At 40.4% G+C, this 16,718-nt stretch overlaps 1 protein-coding gene across 1 annotated transcript; it reads left to right on the top strand.

Annotated features, from left to right (window-relative positions):
- Positions 1–869: 869 nt before the first annotated feature.
- LOC143270791 (homeobox protein Rhox13-like) lies at positions 870–4,225 on the top strand. The gene is made up of 3 exons (XM_076561903.1): positions 870–1,314; positions 1,998–2,043; positions 3,992–4,225. Exons 1-3 carry the CDS (start codon positions 953–955, stop codon positions 4,109–4,111), a joined length of 528 nt encoding a protein of 175 aa, XP_076418018.1. The 5' UTR covers positions 870–952; the 3' UTR covers positions 4,112–4,225.
- Positions 4,226–16,718: the final 12,493 nt, after the last annotated feature.

The raw sequence follows: 16,718 nt of genomic DNA on the forward strand, positions 1-16,718 counted from the left end.
GCAGACTAATCAAAAGACAAAGATAAGGATATTAGAGACTCAGATTAAGGGACTGCATCAACATCCTCAGTGATAAGAACTGAGGCAAATATTACAAGGGGAATTTAACAGATATTATGAAGCTATTATAATCGGAGGTAATTATTTCTTAAGCAGATCATTTGTCTTTTGAGAGGACAAAGTGTCTTTTGTTTGGTTTTCGACAGTGCCATTAACTAGAATTATATTCAAACCCAGTTCCAAGATCTTGATGTTGAGCATGAAGAAGAATGGCTAGCCAGCATTCAGTGTACTAACAGGCACTCTAGAACTATTATCCACTAATCTGATCATGTCCACTTAGTTCTAAGCCCATTCTCTGAACAGCATTGGTAGGTGGAGGTTGAGGTCCACAGAAATTTTCTACATGTTCACGCAAGGGTCCTGTGGTCTGTGTGTGTTCCCACCTTTCTCCCATACTCTATTCCCCAATTATCTTGCAATGCTACACAATTCATCCTTCAGTGTCATCTTTACAACCTAGGAGGCACAGGCAGTGTGCATGCAGGCTAAAACTCATTCTACATGCATTTCCTGGAAGCAAGTTTTAACTTCCCCGGACCTTTCACAAGCCTGTTCACAGTGGCTCCCTCAGTTCCTCATCTTTGTGCCAAACCCACCATTTGTGCACCAAAGCAAATACCACCTACCTCAGCAAGAGGTCATAAAGCCCAGAGCAGTCAGTCAGGGAGGGAAAAGCCTATGGCGCCCATCTGCAGAGGAGCGTGTTGACGTCAACCTGGAGGAATGTGGAGAAGTGTGGAGCATGCGCAGAAGGACACATTGACGTCACCCTTTCCTCAGGCCTTCCCTTGATGACCAATCAGTAGTTGAGACTGACCGAACAATAGGCCTTGAGTGTGGGCATTCCTGGGGCCCCACTTCTCTCTGTGGCTTCGGCCCACTACTAGTCATGGCCAGCAAGAATGAGAATAGTGAGGAGATAGCTGAGGTCCCCACCTTAGAGGCTGCCTTGGCGATGGTGGGTGGCAACCCTAGAGGAGGTGACGCCTGCTGCGTATTTGAACTAAAGAACGGAAGCCGCCAGTTCCGTGAGGGCCAAAACAACTCTGAGGAGAACAGTAGGGACCCGAACTCCTCTTCCTCAGAGCATCACCAGGAGGAGCCAAGGCACTCAACCGAGCCTGTGATTAGGATTCCAAGGCGCCGTTCCTCACGAAGGCATCGGCGAACCACATTGCAGTTCACATTGTGGCAGGTGGAGGAAATGGAAAAAATATTCAAAGAAACCCAGTACCCACATGTGCTTGCCAGGTATGTGTCTGCCACCAGGAGCTATCCCCAACCTCCCTGTTGTCTCAGGTTGAGATGTCCTTTTGTTCTTCCAGGCCATGGTTTCCTATCATGCCACCCAAAGCCACTGCTGTCTTCTCCCTCGGTGGGGGGTACAGGAGGGTGACTTGTGAAGGTGTAAAAGTCAGTATTAGCTCGTAGTGTTGAGCCGAAACAAGTGTACATAGTCAACACCACGAGTTTCCTGTCATATTGTAATTTCTGTAAATTATAGAAACATGAGTACAGTGTGCCAAAATACTCACTAGTGTAAAGTTCACCAGTGTTAAGGATTTACACTTTGTTGGGTGACCTCCTCACCAGTAGCCTGGTCATCTTTTCAGGGACTGTGTCCCTATCCATCAACTCCTTTCGGTTTCCCTTTCCCTTCCCCTGGTGCTGTTTTTTAATTTAGTACAATTTGCTCACTGTACACTTTGGCATTTATATTTAAATTTTAATAGTGTGTTAAAATTAAAATCTTTATTGTTTAGAAACTTTTATAAGAGGTGAAATCATTGGAAAAGCAAGACTAGTTCTGAGAATGAAAGTTAAATGGGGGTGTGAGGGAGGATAGCCATATTTAAAAAGCATAGATATCATTTATGACTTTGCAGTTCATGTGAAACACTGCCTGCTAAACATTTGTGGTTTTCTTTCCACAGGAAGGAACTTGCACAAGCTTTGAATATTCCTGAAGTCAAAGTGAAGGTCAGTAAATCCAAGCAAAGACATTGAACAGTCAATCTACAGCCTTCCTCATGTCTTCAGAAGCCTTGTCCTAGGCATTTCTTTTATTTAAGAATTTTTTCATTTTACATACCAACCACAGTTTCCTCTCCCTCCCCATCTCCAGCTCTCACCCCTCACCTCCCCCATCCACTCCCCCATCCACTCCTCATAGGGGGTAAGGCCTCCATTGTGAGTCAACAAACCTGGCACATTCAGTTGGGGCAGGAACAAGTCCCTCCCCAATGCATCAAGGCTGAACAAGGCATTGGGTTTTTGGGGATTTCCCTAGCACCAGGTTTCTCCCTAAACCCATAATGTCTCTCTCAAGATATCTCTTTCATTGTGCTCCCTTTCCATTCCTACTCCAGCTTGGACATCCAGATCCCTCATGCTCTTATCTCCCATCCCCTCCATTCTAACCCCTACCCAGTTTACAGAGATCATATTTGTTTTCTCTTCCTGGGGTCATCCATGCATGTCCCTCTTTGGGACCTCCTCTTTACCTGACTTCTCTTGGGTTGTCGATTGTAGCCTCATTATTCTTTGCAAGAGAGGTTGATGCACTGCATCTCCAGAGAGGTTGATACATTGCAGCTCTAGAGAAGATGGTGCACTGCTGCTCTAGAGAAGTTGTTGCACTGCAGCTCTAGAGAGGATGATGCACTCTTCAGTGTGACTTTCCAAAACCCTCATTTCTGATTTCCCCGTTCCTCTTACAAACGTAATAGGTAGGCTTTAGGAATCAAACAGGGGGAACTCTGACTTAATGTGAGCCCACATGAGTCAGCCACTGGGGCTTTATTTGAGTTCATGGAGGCATCAGGATGGTAGTAGGGCTTCTGGTCATTTGGTTGGTCTTCTTTAGACTATACATCCACATAATAGGCAGGGAGGGAAAGTACATGGAGTCACAAATGTGCAGTTTGAGAACTTCCCAATACAATGGACTCTCATTCACTAGGAGCCTGAGAGGATGGTGAAATCTTACAGGTAACTGTGACTGTATTTCCATAGCTAGACCATATTTAGGAAGAGATGATTTATGACTACTTTCCCCACACTGTTGTGGACCATCTTACTCTTTACCTTTTGAAGAATAATGGGCTTTAGATGTCCTGGTGACACAGCAGGGCCTAGTGTGTCCTCTGTGCTGGACAGGATTCTAGAAATATACCTGAAGCAGAGATATTATTCTTCATCCTGATATTGAAGAACTTTGTATATCATGAAAGAATATACTGTTCAGATTTACCATGGGTGGAAGTTACCCTTTCTGCTGAACTCCTGGAGATGGCAAAGGTTTCATTGTCCTGTATGTCATTTAGGTTAAGTTAGTCAACTTTCACAAACACTGGAGACTGCAATGTCAAACCATTGTCCAGGCCCTCTCTGCCTACAACCTTTTCGCTCTCCTGAAATTTCAAGCACCAACAATCCCATTGGCACCCTTGAATGCTATTTTCTTTCTGAAAATCTCCCATGCTTGTTTCTGTTGATTATCTACTTCATACTGAAGACTGCTTTTACAAACAGAAAGCTGTTCCCCTCCATAGGCCTTTAAAATGTGCTAACATTTGGTGATCTACAACCTCTGCCCAAATAAGAGGAATGTATCACTAGTGAGGAGGGTATTCTACAGCTGATGGTCAAATGTCAGAATGAAGACTCTCCTTTACCCAGTTACCATATATTGAATTAACATCAAGGAACAAGTCGTAAGCTAAGCGTTCCATCCAATAAAAAAGAAACCACTGAAGTGTTTATACTGCTGGAAAAAGACAGAATCATGGCCTATTGCAGAAGTTGACACACAGCTGATATGATATGAATAGAAAGTCAGTGTTATATGTCTTAAAGTGGGTTTTTATCTCCTGGCTCTGGGGTGAAAGCCAATGCTAAATCCAATCCTGTCTTCCTCTGATTTCAGACATGGTTTGTCCATCGGAGAGCAGAAGAGAGGAAGAGTGAGAGGTCTGTAGGATTACAGAGCATACCTCCTCGTACTGAAAATCTCTTTATCCTTAGGGATAGGGACTCCTATCCCTAGAGTGCAATTTTTGTTCATGAGCTAAAGGGAAATCTGGTGACACATGTACTCAATATACAGCTTAACTAAAATTCAGCACTCATGTTAACAATAAAATCATGAATTTCCAAGTTATTTAATTTCATATGCTTTCTGGGGTTTTGTAGTATATAGATGTACACTCTTCAGGAAATGCCTTTTAATCAAAATGTCAACTTCTGTTTTTTGGTGGTGACATTTCAGAGTCATGAGTATTACTTGCACAGATGACTATTCCCTACACATGTTAGTTGTGAAACAGTGGATCACTTAAGCCTTCTTGACTCAGGCTCACTTGATCCTTTGAACAAGGGATTCAATAGTAACCCTGCAAATAAGGAATCTAAGGAGAAGGTGGGCACAGATAGTATTGATGGTGGTGATTACTTTTTATTTGGGGAGGGGTCACAGCAATTCTTTCTTTTTTCTTATAATGAAAATAGATGTTGAAGAGGCGGGAGAGACAGAGGAGTGAAGTGGGATTTTGTGTTTGCTTGGTTGGTTGGTTAGTTGCGTGGTTGGTTTAGTTTGTTTTTTTTATTTTATTATGGGGGAGGAATGATGCAAGGGTGAAGGGAGGATATGGAGGACTGGGAAATGAACAGATTTGGGGTGCATGATGTGAAATTCACAAAGAATAAAGATTGTGTGTGTGTGTGTGTGTGTGTGTGTGTGTGTGTTGACAACATACAGGCTTTTAAGGAATAATAATAAAATAAACAATAGCCAAGCTGTTGTGGTACATGCGTTTAATCCCAGCCATCGAGAGGCTGAAGCATGCAGATCTCTATGAGTTCAAGGCCAGCCTGGTCTACAGTGTGAGTTCCAAGACCACCAGGACTTCACAAAGAAACCCTGTCTTGAAAAACTCAAAATAAATAAATACATACATGCATATATACATACACACATACATTAAAAAAAACATGTTAGAATAGAACAAAATATTGTAGGTCTGGAGTCACTCAGAGATTCACTGTGACCATGAATAAATTTAAATTAGCACAGGCTGTATTAAATAAGAACTTGTGCCAGATGCTCATGACACCAAGACTGCAACTGAGATCACTCCCAAGTTGCAGCCCCTGGTCATATTAATCCAAGGCATATAAAGTCAAAACCACAAGATTACATGTATTCTGTCTACACATAAGCATGATCTAATTTTAACATATATGTCTTGCAGTTGTCCCAGTCATTGAGCAGAGTAAGCACGTTGGATTACAAAAACAGAAATAGTAGTTAGTCCTATGATCTATTGTCTTGCTAGAACAGCAGATTTTATAGGATCAGTCAGTTTAAGAACAGTCTTCAATGTCTTGGACAAACGGTGGAAGAAGGAGCTGCTAGGACACAGCTTGTACAAGCTAGGAGCTTGCATGTTGGAGGCATTTTTGGTTTGGGTCTCTCAAGCATAGTAAGTCTAAACTTTCAATGTAATGATAACCATTACAGTGCCCCCTTGAGTAGTTTCATGAGTCAAATATCTGACTCTGTGATGGATACCTGTTAATTTTTTTATTTTAAAATACTATTCAGCTCTACATAACAGCCACAGATTCCTTTGTTCTCTCCCTTCCTGCCCCCCTCCCCCTCCCCCCAGCCCACCCCCCATTCCCACCGCCTCCAGATCAAGGTCTCCCCCGAGGACTGGGATCGACCTGATAGACTCAGTCCAGGCAGGTCCAGTCCCCTCCTCCCAGATTGAGCCAAGCGTCCCTGCATGACTGGACTGCTACTCACATTACCAGTGAGGCTACCTGGAAAACGGGACCCCAAGAAAGACACAGAGAAATGGATGAGATCTACATGAACAGCCTGGACATGAGTGGGAGCAATGAAGGGTGAGGGTCGAGGGAAAGAGAGCGGGAGATTCTAGCTGGATCAAGAAAAGAGAGGGAGAACAAGGAATAGGAGACCATGCTAAATGAAGACCACATGAGAAAAGGAAGAAACAAAGAGCTAAAGAGGCCCACAGAAATCCACAAAGATACCCCCACAAAAGACTGCTGGCAATGGTCGAGAGACAGCCAGCACTGACCTACTCTGGTGAAGGGATGGCCAAACACCCTAATAGTTGTGCCATAAACCCCATCCAAGGACTGAGGAATCTGGATGCAGACATCCACGGCTAGGCCCCAGGTGGAGCACTGGGAGTCTAATTAGTGAGAAAGAGGAGGGTTTATATGAGCGAGAATTGTTGAAACCAAGGTTGGATAAAGCACAGGGACAAATAACCAAATGAATGGAAACACATGAACTATGAACCAAAGGCTGAGGGGCCCCCAACTGGATCAGGCCCTCTGAATAGGTGAGACAGTCGATTGGCTTGATCTGTTTGGGAGGCATCTAGGCAGTGGTACCAGGTCCTGGGCTAGTTGCATACCTGTTATTTTTAAAGCTTTTTGATAGAGGTAAACCAGTTTCCTTTAGACCAGTATTCCAGCCTTTGGTTGAGGATAAAGGGTGAGGAACTAAACTCTCTTCTGTAACTGCTTCTCAGCTGAGATTAGGATGTTCTTGTCAGGAACACTGAAGGCTGTAAAGCAAATCAAAGGCCAATGTTAGGCGTTCAGGAAGTGGACAGCATTCATCAGAAGCATCTGGTTTGCTGTGGAGACAGGGAGAAATCACATTGGCTGGACTGGTTCACATAAGCTTTCAGCAAGTCCAGGGCTCATGGCCTTTGAAGCAGTTTGTTGTCTGCAGCCCACTCCTGATGTCTGTTGGCTGAGTGGAAATCTGGTGGTACAGCTGTAGACTGGGGGCAGAAGTTAAAGTTTAGGAACTTAAAGGAGAATCTTAGATGTGAACTTCCCCCTCAGATATAAACAGCAGGTAGGGAAGCTTAGGCTATTGATTGACAGGAGCACCTATCTGGAGTCCATTTGATGTGTGACATGTGGATCCAAGTTGTGTCTTTTTATAACTTATATGGATTTTTAAAATTTACAACAGATAAAATTTTAGATACATTACTATTAATGTTGTTTCTAATATGTACAGAAATCGGAAATGTAAAAAATGTAGTAGACTCATGCCTTTGACTCATAATAAAAACTTGAGGACTCAAAAGATACAAAATCAAACATATGAACACCTTTTCCCAGAGGGCTGAAATTTTGTATATATAAAAGAAAGAGATGTTTTTAGCACAATAAAATGCATCTTTAAGTCTATTGTTAGAAGACATCTTGACCAAGATGATGGTGAAATTACATGGCTGTTATCTTTTTTCAATCCTATTTTCTAACAAGTGTTGAATATATTGTAGTAAATTAAGGATACTCACACACATATATTTAATTATTAAGCCTTTTGGTAATAAATTTTTAAGTTAACCATTTTCTTGTAGATTTTATAGATCTTTAACCACACACAATAAACTTAAAAATCTTAAAATACAGAAAATGTACTGAATAGTTTTACAAACTGTTTTTTTAAAAAATTGACATGTTTATTTATTTTTTAATTTTATAATTTGATTTAATTTTACATATCAGCCACGGATTCCCCTGTCCTCCCTCCCCCTACCCCCCCCCCGGCGCCCCTGTTGTACGCCTAGCCCACACCCCATTCCCATCTCCTCCAGGGCAAGGACACCTCTCTGGATTCAGCTCTACCTGGTAGATTCAGTCCAGGCAGGTCTAGTTCCCTCCTACCACACTGAGCATAGTGTTCCTGCATAGGCCCCAGGTTCCAAACAGCCAGCTCATGCACTGAGGACAAGTCCCAGTCCCACTGCCTGGGGGCCTCCCAAAGAGTTCAAGCTAAACAACTGTCTCACTTTTCCAGAGGGTCTGATCCAGTTGGGGGATCCTCAGCTATTAGTTCATAGTTCATGTGTTTCCACTAGTTTGGCTCTTTGTCCCTGTGCTTCTTCCAATCTTGGTCTCAACAATTCTCACTCATACAATCCCTCCTCTTTCTCTCTGATTGGATTCCTGGAACTCCACCTGGGGTATGGGCGTGGATCTCTGAATCTGCTTCCATCAGTCATTGGATGAGATTTCTAGCACGACACTTAGGGTGTTTGGCCATCCTATCACCAGAGTAGGTCCATTCGGGCTTTCTCTCAACCATTGCCGGTAGTCTATTGTGAAGATATCTTTGTGGATTTCTGGGGACCACTCTAGCACTTTGCTTCTTCCTATTCCCATGGGGTTTTCATTTATCATGGTCTCTTTTTCTTGTTCTCCCCACTCTGTACTTGATACAGATGGGATCTCCCGCTCCCCTAAGCTCTCTTTCTCTTGAACTTTGCACTTCAATACACCCCCATGTTCAGTTTGCTCATGTAGATCTCATCCATTTCTCTGTCATTGGGCGACCCATGTATCTTTCTTGGGGTCCTGTTTTCAAGGGAGCCTCACTTGAGTTGTGAGTAGCAGTCTAGTCATCCTTTGTTTTACATCTAGTATCCTCCTATGAGTTAGTACATACAATGTTTGTATTTCTGAGTCTGGGTTACCTCACTCAGGATGATTTTTTTCTAGATCCATCCATTTGCCTGCAAACCTCATGATGTCATTGTTTTTCTCTGCTGAGTAGTACTCCATTGTGTATATGTACCACATTTTATTTATCCATTCTTTAGTTGAAGGGCATCTAGGTTGTTTCCACATTCTGGCTATTACAAACAATGCTGCTATAAACATAGCTGAGCCAATGTAAAAGAGAAAGCCAAGAGGTCAGAGCTCAGTGATAAAATCTTACCTCCTGCAGTGCTCCTAGCTTCCCCGAGAGAGAACTACTTCCTGTTTGTCTGTGTTTAAATAGTCTTTCTGTTCTGCCTTCTCATTGGTTTTAAACCCAACCACATGACTGCCTCATCACTGCCTGTAAGTACCGCCCTCCAGGTCTTAAAGGCGTATGTCTCCAATACTGGCTGTATCCCTGAACACACAGAAATCTGTCTAGCTCTTCTAACCATCACGCTCTTGCTATGGCTCTAATAGCTCTGACCCCAGGGCAACTTTATTTATTAACATAAAATTAAAATCACATTTCAGTACAAATAAAATATCACCATATTTCCCCTTTTCTATTTTAATAAAAAGAAAAAAGGCAAAAGGTTATAACTAACAAAAGAAAAACTATATACAAAAGTACAATAACTATATACAATATATACAAGTAACAAATACCTAAACGATGTCTAGTCCATTTGTATTTGACAAATCAGAGAAAATAATTCCCTTATCTATCCTATTTTAGTAAGTCCAAAATGTATCTAATTCACTTTCTATCCTAATTAATCTTCAACTATATCTAACTAGTCTTCAACTCCCTCAGAGACCCAAGAATGAAATAATATTAACTAACAAAAATAAAAACAGGAAGTGCACAAAAGCAACTTCCAAAAATTTTGTGAGTTGACAGAAACAGCCAGCTGCCTGGACAGTCACCTGAGGTTTCTTCGCAGTGTTAGGGCATCATCATCAGCCTATAGGCTTATCGTATCTGACAGACTCATTTATTAAGTAGGTTGTACACAAGGTCAACAGTTCAACCGTACATTGGGTGAGAGCAGTCCATGTACCAGAAACACCTGAATTCCACTAGTGTCATGTCATGATTCAGGATTTTAAATTCTGGAAATTGTTGATGGTTTTTGAATTCAGCTGTTCATTCTTCTCGGCCCACTGCCTGTTCAGCTGCCTTCGAAGAAAAGGGCACTGTACCTTTTCCGGATTGTGAAGGTCACTTCAGGGATGGTGCCATATTGTCCTGGCCTCAGAAGATGCCTTCTGATAAAGCCATAACCACACTTGTTTTGGCAGGAATCGGTAGTCCTTTGTTTCGTGTTCTATCTGTCCATTTTGTCTTGTTGATTTGAGGATACTTTGTTGTCCAGTGGCTAACTTTTGCCACAATGAAAATTAACTCCATATGCAGTTTCTTCAATGCCCATATTTTCTCTGAAGTAGATTGGTACTGCCAGGAACCAACATGTCTCAAAAAAGAAAAATTTCTAAGTTATTAAAACATTTTAAATGTTTGGTAGATCTCTGAAGGGTTTGAAGATGACCTGTCTAAAATATATCTGCTCAATTTTTAAAACATATCTAATATGACTGCAATTTCTATTGTAATGTCTAACTAATAACTTTCATTTCTTTATATCCTAATAGTTGGTAATAATGTAAAGTATTTAAAACTAGTAATTGTCTTTTTCTTTTCTTTTTTTAAAACAAGAACCTTAAATCTAATCTCCTTTGCTTAGCCTTTTTCCTAACCCTTGACAACAACTTGTAACCAACCCCCCTAAATAATGAAAATTATCCCAGACCCAAAACCCATTAAAAAGAACCAAAAAAACCACCCGCCCCACACCACCTCTTTGGGAATGTGGGCGTCGTATTCTTAAAATTGCTTCCTGCTGGGTATGGGCGAAGTTATCTTTATCCTGAAAGAAAAATTTAGGTTAATTGTCAAATTCTAGGAAAGGTAACTATATCCTTCGTTATTATCCAGTCTGTGTATAATGCCAAAGTTCAGGGTTTATCTCAAGTCCTTATTCAAGTAGTCTTTGAGACTGGATCATCTCAGCTAGTCATCTCAAAATTGCTCTGAGCACCTTGTAGTTCAAAGCTGATCTGTAGATGATGTTTGTCAGTTCAGTGATATTATTATTGTCCACGTGGAATTGTTGTTGTTGTGGGGCCCCATCTTCTTCCTGGAGACTTCAGTTGATGTTAGGCCTGGCCGTGATTTCCTGCAGAAAACTGATAAGAGACTCGAACACAAAGACATATATATGCAGCTAATTGAGGCCTTTTTTCTAGAATTAGTTAGTAATCTATATGACCATTCATATCTTAACAAAGTTTAAAATGTATATATATATAAATATAAATCTTGTAAATTTTGATATAAAATTTATACTTTAAGAAAAGTTTAAAGAATCAGAATAGAATCAAAGAGTTGAGATTAGTAATAGAATAGTCCCTTAATTAATTTGGCTTTTGTCCTGTCCCATAGCAGAAAAGGGCTCTTTTATTCTGGCATGATACAGGGAGTTTGCATTTTCCTTTTAACAACATGCTTGATTTTAAAGAAGGAGAGAGCCATTCTCCAACTCCAAATTCAGCTTTAAATTTTAATTGAACTGGGACTATAAGAAGACCAATAGTGTTAAATCTTTAGAGAAAAGCAGAAACAAACATTTAAGAAGACATAAATTTTTTTTAGATTATATATACCCATACGCCGTTTCACTCTGTTTCCTGGAATAAATGATTTGTCCCTTTTCTTCAATTGTCTCGTTTGTCTTGTGTTTTTCAGATTCCTTAACCTTCATTCTCCTAAAAGACAAAAACAAAAACCTTTCCCCAAGACTAATTTTGGGGATGTTCCTTTTTGGCAAGTTATTATCTGATTAAATGAAAAGACATGTGTTACTGGTACAAGTTAGTTTAAATTGGATGTTCATGCTGGTTGATGAACTATCACCTCCTCTAATTAAAAGGTTTCTCTTGTTCAAATCGAACCTTTATCAATTTTGATGGTACCCACAGCTTATCTTCTCCTGTAGAAACAAAAGCAAAACCTCGTCCCCAACGTAATACATACCCTGGTTTCCATTCTGAGGTTAGCACATCCTTAAAGTATATAGGCTGATTTAATTCTGTAGTTTTTTTCTATTACCCAATGTCTCTCTGCAGCTGTTGTTCCTTTCTCATTGGCATTCAGAAAATTCAAAGTTAATAGAGCATTATGCAGTCTGTTTCTGGGGGTTTTTGTTACTCCTTTCTGTTTATTTAGCATATCCTTTAGAGTTCTGATTGATCTTTCTATAACTGCTTGACCTGTAGGATTATGTGGTATACCTGTAATATGCTTTATTTTGTAATAATCAAAAAACTGTTTCAATAGTTCGTAGATGAGAAATATCTCCAAATAATCTTTGAAAGTCATTAAGAGTCTGTAGTCTATCTCTCCTAATTTGCACCTTTTGGGGTCTAATTTTTTGTAGTTCTATTTTATATCCTAAATAATTAATAGAATCTCCTCTTTGTATTTTTTCAGGAGCAATTTGTAATCCCCAGTAAGGCAAAATTTTCTTTACTTCTTCATCCATTCTTTCTAAAGTATCTGCATTTGAGTCAGCTAGTAAAATATCATCCATATAATGATAAATTATAGATTTAGGAAACTTTTTACGTATCACTTCCAATGACTGTTGTACAAAATATTGGCACAGAGTTGGGCTATTTAACATTCCCTGTGGGAGGACCCTCCATTGAAATCTTTTAACCGGTTGAGAATTATTATAAGTAGGCACTGTGAAAGCAAATCTTTCTTTGTCTTTTTCTTGTAAGGGTATTGAAAAGAAACAGTCTTTTAAATCAATAACTATGAGAGGCCATCCTTTTGGTAACAGAGTAGGCAAAGGAATTCCAGATTGTAGAGAGCCCATCAGCCAAATTACTTTGTTAATTGCTCTAAGGTCTGTTACCATTCTCCATTTACCAGATTTCTTTTTAATAACAAATACAGGAGAATTCCAAGGGCTGGTTGACTGTTCAATATGCTGAGCATTTAACTGTTCTTCTACCAGCTCTTCTAAAGCCTGGAGTTTCTCTGTTGTTAAAGGCCATTGCTGAACCCATACAGGCTTGTCTGTTAACCATTTTAAAGGTAGAGCCGGTTGTGGTGGCACGCATCGGTAGGATTTGCTGAAGGAGGCAGAGGCAGGAGGATCTTGAGTTCGAGGCCAGCCTGGATGCCAAAATTCTGGTGCAATTATGGTAACGTCCGCACCTGTGTCTACCAGACCAGACAACAAAACACCATTTATTTTTATCATTAATTTTGGTCTTTGTTCATTAATAGAAGTTTGCCAAAAAATTTTCTTTATGTTTTCTCCTGAATTTTCTATTCTCTCTGTTTCATCATCCTGACCAGCATGATTTATTCCAATAGGCATTTGGTTATTTAATCGCTCTCCAGAGCAGGCATTTCCTCTATGGCTGCAGGAAAGGTTTGAACTGGATTTGCAATGGGGGCCTGCGCGAGGCCCCTCTGGGAGTTTCCCAAAGACTGAGGCAAAGGATTACCCTGTCTGTCCTTTGTTGATCTACATTCGTTGGTCCAGTGTTTTCCCTTACCACACCTTCTGCATACTCCAGAAGGAAGGGGCATTCTGTTGCCATTGTTCCTTGAAGAAACAATGCTTCTAGGAATGGCCTGTTTACAGTCCCTTTTAAAATGTCCTTGCTTTCCACACCCAAAACATCTAACACTCCTCAAACCTTTTGAAATTACTTCTCCTACCCACGTATCATCATGCTCATCAGCCTCAACATTAATTGTTTCTCTAATCCAATCTTCCAAAGGTGCAGATCTTGCCTTTAACGGCCTGATTATTCTTTTGCATGCTGCATTCGAATTCTCAAATGCCAAAGCTTCAATTATTGCCTTACTAGCTTGTGATTCTGAGACCATTCTGTGTACTGCTGAAGCCAGTCTTTCTAAAAAAAATCTGTGAAAGATTCTTTTGGGCCTTGCATAACCTTTGTAAATGACTCAGGTTTTTTTCCTGGTTCCTCAACTCTGTCCCATGCATTCCAGGCTGCCATTTGACATAAAATTAGGGTTTGGACATCATATAAACATTGTGTTTGTACTGAAGCATATTGGCCTTCTCCAATAAGCTGATCCTGACAAACTTGTATTCCTTTATCCCTCCATTGTTTTTCTACGTTTCTAGCTTCCTCCTTAAACCACGTTAGAAACTGAAGTCTCTGGCTGGGTTCCAGAACAGCTTGTGCAAGGTCCAGCCAGTCCTGTGGTACAATCCTATTATATGTTGACCAAGAGTTTAACATTTGCTTTACATATGGGGAATGCATGCTATAAGATACTATTGCCTCCTTAAACCTTTTGAAATCCATCAGTTCAATTGGAGCCCAAATATTTTGTGTAGCCATTTGATCAGGCATCTGCTGTACGGTTACAAGATAAATTAAGGGTGACTGTGTGAAAACAGGCTTTCTTTCTGTAACCTTATGATCCAAACTTAAACCAACTTCACTGTTAATTTCTTCTGTCTGAATTTTTACAGGTTTAACAAGTTTTTCTAAAGCTGTCATCCTGGCACTTAAATCGACTATCTTTTTAAATAGTAAAATGAGGATAAGCATGGTAATAAAATGCATAATTCAAACAACATTAATCTTCTCATATAGTTGTTCCATTGTCAGACTGCCTAAAATTTCAAACAAAACCCAATTTTCTTCTAATGTACACAGAAAACCCATTTTTTTAAATGTGGAAAAAATCTGTCCTTTAAATAGTTTCCTTTATGACTTACCAAATCTGCATAGAACAGTAGAAATCCTAGCGAATTTCAAAACAGCCACCTAGTGTCCTAGGTGTGAATCCAGAGAGAGTGAGAGAGAGAGACAGAGAGACAGAGAGAGACAGAGAGAGAGAGAGACAGAGACAGAGAGAGAGACAGAGAGAAAGCTAAGCGAAAGTGAAAGTGAAAGTGAAGGGGTAGCCGGCTAAAGTTTAAATCCAGCCACTTGTTCCCTCTTGAGCCGAGTCAAGGCTTGGCTTTACAGGCAGGGGCATGTTTGGCAGGGCAGGCCTGAGTTGTTTGTAGCACTGGCTTTAAACAAGCAGCTGACAGTCCGCCTGAGGCCAAGCAGACCTGGGCCGGGGCTAGGGAGCCGGCTGCTCCGGCTAGGGAGCCAGCTGATCGGGCTAGAGAACCGGCCCCAAGCAGTTTTTAATGCATTCTTCTCACGTTGGATGCCAGATGTAGATGTAACCAATCATCTTATTAAAATAAGAAACACAGAGCCAATGTAAAAGAGAAAGCCGAGAGGTCAGAGCTCAGAGATAAAATCTTACGTCCTGCAGTGCTCCTAGCTTCCCCGAAAGAGAGCTACATCCTGTTTGTCTGTGTTTAAATAGTCTTTCTGTTCTGCCTTCTCATTGGTTGTAAACCCAACCACATGACTGCCTCATCACTGCCTGTAAGTACCGCCCTCCAGGTCTTAAAGGCGTATGTCTCCAATACTGGCTGTATCCCTGAACACACAGAAATCTGTCTAGCTCTTCTAACCATCATGCTCTTGCTATGCCTCTAATAGCTCTGACCCCAGGGCAACTTTATTTATTAACATAAAATTAAAATCACATTTCAGTACAAATAAAATATCACCATAGTATATGCCCAAGAGTGGTATAGCTGGGTCTTGGGGGAGATTGATTCCCAATTTTCTAAGAAAGCGCCATATTGTTTTCCAAAGTGGCTCTACAAGCTTGCATTCCCACCAACGGTGGAGGACAATTCCCCTTACTCCACATCCTCTCCAGCATAAGGTGTCTTCAGTGTTTTTGATCTTAGCCATTCTGACAGCTGATAGGTGGTATCTCAGAGTCATTTTGATTTGCATTTCCCTGATGATTAGGGATTTGAGCAATTCCTTATATGTCTTTCAGCTATTTGAGCTTCCTATGTTGAGAGTTCTATTTTTAGCTCTAGCCCATTTCTTAATTGGAATGTTGGGCATTTTGATGTCTAATTTCTTGAGTTCTTTATATATTCTGCATATCAGCACTCTGTCAGATGTGGGATTGGAGAAGATGTTTTCCCACTCTCTAGGCTGTCGCTTTGTCTTGTTGACCATGTCCTTTGCTCTACAAAAACTTCTCAGTTTCAAGAGGTCCCATTGATTGATTCTTTTTCTCAGTGTCTATGTTACTGGTGTTATTTAAGAAGTGATCTCCCATGCCAATGTGTTCAGGACTACTTCCTAATTTCTCTTCTATCAGGTTGAGAGTAACTGTATTTATTTTGAGGTCTTTGATCCACTTGGACTTAAGTTTTGTGCACGGTGACAGATATGGATCATATGGATCTATATGTAGCCTTCTACATGTTGACATCCAGTTATGCCAGCACCATTTGTTGAAGATGCTTTCGTTTTTCCATAGTACAGTTTTGGCTTCTTTGTCAAAATGTGTATGTTCATAGGTGTGCAGATTAATGTCAGGGTATTCAATTCAATTCCATTGTTCCACATGTCGGTTTTTATGCCAGGACCAAGCTTTTTGTATTACTGTAGCTCTATAGTAGAGCTTGAGGTCAGTGATCGTGATGCCTCCAGAGTTATTTTATTGTACAGGATTCTTTTAGCTATCCTGGGGTTTTTGCTTTTCCATATGAAGTTGAGTATTATTCTTTCCAGGTCTGTGAAGAATTGTGTTGGTATTTTTAAGGGATTGTATTGAATCTGTAGATTGCTTTTGGTAAGATTGCCATATTTACTATGTTAATTCTGCCTATCCATGAACATAGGATATCTTTCCATTTTCTGACATCTTCTTCAATTTCTTTTTTCATGGACTTAAAGTTCTTGTAATATAGGTCCTTTACTTGCTTAGTTAGAATTACCGAAGGCATTTTATAATATTTGTGGCTATTGTAAAAGGTAATGTATCTCTGATTTCCTTCTCAGCCTGTTTGTCAATTGTATATAGGAGGGCTACTGATTTTTTTAGTTGATCTTGTGTCCTGCTATGTTACTGAAGGTGTTTATAAGCTCTATCAGTTCTTGATTGAATTTTTGGG

The sequence above is a fragment of the Peromyscus maniculatus genome, chromosome X, assembly GCF_049852395.1.
Source record: "Peromyscus maniculatus bairdii isolate BWxNUB_F1_BW_parent chromosome X, HU_Pman_BW_mat_3.1, whole genome shotgun sequence".
Classification (NCBI taxonomy): Eukaryota; Metazoa; Chordata; class Mammalia; order Rodentia; family Cricetidae; genus Peromyscus; species Peromyscus maniculatus.